A 2,846-nucleotide genomic window follows, 5' to 3' on the forward strand; every position below is an offset into this window, starting at 1 on the left:
CAGCTCCCCCGCAGAGCCCCGGATTCAGTAGGCCCGGGGTGCGCCCGGAGCGTGCGTTTCTGGCCGGTGCCCCGGGAATGCTGTTGTGGGGTTTCCGGATCCACGTGCCCTAAGCCACCCGCCCGGTGGTGACCGACGGGGCTCGGGGCTTGGCAGGCTGTGTGCAGGCGGCGGATGTCGCTGCCACCTTTAGTTCCCTTGTCATGACTTCTACACAGGTAATGCACAGAGGTGTGGCGGGGAAATAAATTCGACCGCACACGAAAGAGGAAATAAGAATAGCGCCGTCCACGGAAAGTGGAATGGGGCTTGAGCCATCCTACGCTGGGATGATTCTTGCCTTCATTCGTGCCGCAAATAGGCAGGGAGCACCCACCAGATGCGGGCCAGGCCTGGGCTCCAGGGTCAGGCCAGCAGAGGATAGGACACAGACTGGACACAGACCGTGCCTCCCAGGAGCTTAGCCACCTGCATGGAGAGTGCACGTGTTTGATAGCTGCTGCCGCAGAGGGGCTTCTCTCCCAGCTTGGTGGAGTGTGGGTGCTGGTTGGGGAAGGCTTCCCAGACAGCACAGCCCAATTTCGTGGCTCAAGGTGTCCAAATAATAACAGCCATCGACAATTCCAGTGTTGTTACCTCATTGAATGTTATCCTTCTGACGACCCTATGAAATCAGTATCATTATCCTCCTATACAGAAAAGAACATTGAAGCTCAGGTTGATTGAATGTCCCAGAGTCACTTAGTTGGTCAGCCTTGAAGCTGCTGGACAAATCACACACTCTCCTGGGCCTCAATTTCCTTCTGTGTCGAAAGAAAGTGATACCTGCTTCATGGGCCGTGAGGATGAAGTAATGTGGGCATATAATGTCCCCACCATGGCCTGACAAGCCCCGTGTTTAATTGGTGTCCCTGTCTGAATGAGGGCAGAAGACAAGCAGGGCGACAGTGGTTGATTTTGCTTTTTTGAGGAACCTCCAGAAAATAGTCACCATTTCAGCCCAAGATGAATTGTCCATTATCTGTCCATCCATCCTCAAGTAGAGCAAGAGGCCTCGCTCATCCTAAGAAATAGCCTGTTATGGTCTAAGCCAACAGCGAGCTTGGGAAAGAAAGCTCACCCATGTTGAACACCAGTAGTCAGGGATCTTGTAGCTGCAAGTGACAGCCCTCCCCCCACCCAAACTACCCTAACTTACAGCTTAGCAAAAAAGGAAATTTGTGGGTGCATGTAACTCGAAAGTCTGGGAGTCTATTGGGCACATTCAGGAACAGCTGAATCTAGGTGTTGAAAGGCTGTCATCAGGGTTTCATCAGGCGGACAAAGTCCTGCTTGCCACTGTTGGCATCACCTCAGACAGGCCCTGGCCACGGCATCTCCTCTCTGTGGAAGAAGCCCCTCTTTCCCGGCAGCTCCGGTGAAAATCACAGAATTGGGCCTCAGTGGCTTTGCGTGGGTGACATGCCCTTCCCCAAACTGCCACTGAGACCAGGGAGTGGAAATTCCTACTGGCCTGGCCTGAACGGTGGGAGGAAGAGTGAAGTGGTGCCCCCAAGGAACATCCCAGGGCTGTTTCTGGAAGAAATGGGAATGGAGACAGGGTGGGCTAAGAGCAGACGTCCGCCACCATGGTGTGAGCTCAGCAGTCCTCAGCGAACCCAGGGAGGCGACTCCGGGCCTCTCACTAGACACCAGGGGAATCTCGCACTAAGCGGTGAAGAATCAGGGACTCAGCGGGGCAGGCCCAGCCTCCCACGGCCCCTAATGGAGTCTCTCTGGGTCTCAGGTACCCTGCAGTCCAGTCCTGTGTCCACGACTCCATCAGGGTCCCTCAGCGGCTCCCAGGATGACAGTGATTCAGATATGACCTTCAGTGTCAACCAGTCCTCCTCGGCGTCCGAGTCATCCCTGGGTAAGAAAACGCAAACCCCGGTGGGGGTGGGCCGGTGGCTGGCCTGGCTCCTCAGCTGTGCCAGCGGCCTCTCCCCTGCACCCTCTCCTTCCCACAGCCGTATGTCCCACTGGAGCGAGGGAACCATCTAGATAGGGCATCACAGAGGGCAATGATCTTGGTGCCTGGGCAGAAGGCAGAAGGGTAGAAAAAGATACAGAACCCAGAAGTCAAACTAAAATTGGCATCTCCCAAAATTGTTCCCCTGCCAGTTCCCCCAAGGAGTTCTGCCATCCTGGGGTTGCTCCAGCAGAGCCCCCCCCCCAGCCCATTATTCCCGTCTGTCTGTTCTCCTTTCTGGCAGTGACAGCCCCCAGCTCCCCGCTGAGCCCCCCGGTGTCCCCAGCATTCTCCCCACTGGAGCCGGCAGGCAGCAAGAACGGCGAGTGCACAGTGTGCTTCGATGGCGAGGTAGACACGGTCATCTACACATGCGGACACATGTGCCTGTGCCACAGCTGCGGCCTGCGGCTCAAGCGGCAGGCCCGGGCCTGCTGCCCCATCTGCCGGCGGCCCATCAAGGACGTCATTAAGATCTACAGGCCGTAGCCTGGCCCGTTATCGGGCCTTGGCCGGAGCAGGGTCAGCTTTCTGAAGCCCTCCCCTGGGCTGGGTGACCACCACGGCTGCCGGGAGTCCGAGGGCAGCGGCTGTCTCTCCAGCAGTGGGCAAGTTGTGACAGTCACGAAATGAGGCCCTGAAGGTCTGAGCCCACCAGGGTTGCTTCCGGCTCAAAAGTGCTTTGCCCCAAAAAAGTTCTTGAGCAAGCTCAGGAACTGCCTGGCAGATCACCCTGTCCTTCGGTAACCTTTCAGCTGGGAACCGGCGTCCTCTGTCTGTGCAATGCTTCTTTCCGGGGTTGGGTTGAATGTGGGGGGTGCGGGGGGGGGGGGAG

The 2,846-nt window shown here is 57.2% G+C and overlaps 1 protein-coding gene across 1 annotated transcript in view; it reads left to right on the top strand.

The window, feature by feature from the left end:
- NEURL1B (neuralized E3 ubiquitin protein ligase 1B) overlaps positions 1-2,818 on the top strand; it is a 26,969-nt gene extending 24,151 nt beyond the window's left edge. Inside the window, exons 4-5 of the mRNA XM_008055287.2 lie at positions 1,787-1,912; positions 2,256-2,818. Coding sequence (XP_008053478.1) covers positions 1,787-1,912; positions 2,256-2,500 — 371 coding nt within the window. The 3' untranslated portion in view covers positions 2,501-2,818. The remainder of the gene's footprint in view (positions 1-1,786; positions 1,913-2,255) is intronic.
- The last annotated feature ends 28 nt before the right edge of the window (positions 2,819-2,846 follow it).

Source organism: Carlito syrichta, unplaced genomic scaffold, assembly GCF_000164805.1.
Source record: "Carlito syrichta isolate Samal-C Ts95f unplaced genomic scaffold, Tarsius_syrichta-2.0.1 Scaffold301812, whole genome shotgun sequence".
NCBI classification, from domain to species: Eukaryota; Metazoa; Chordata; class Mammalia; order Primates; family Tarsiidae; genus Carlito; species Carlito syrichta.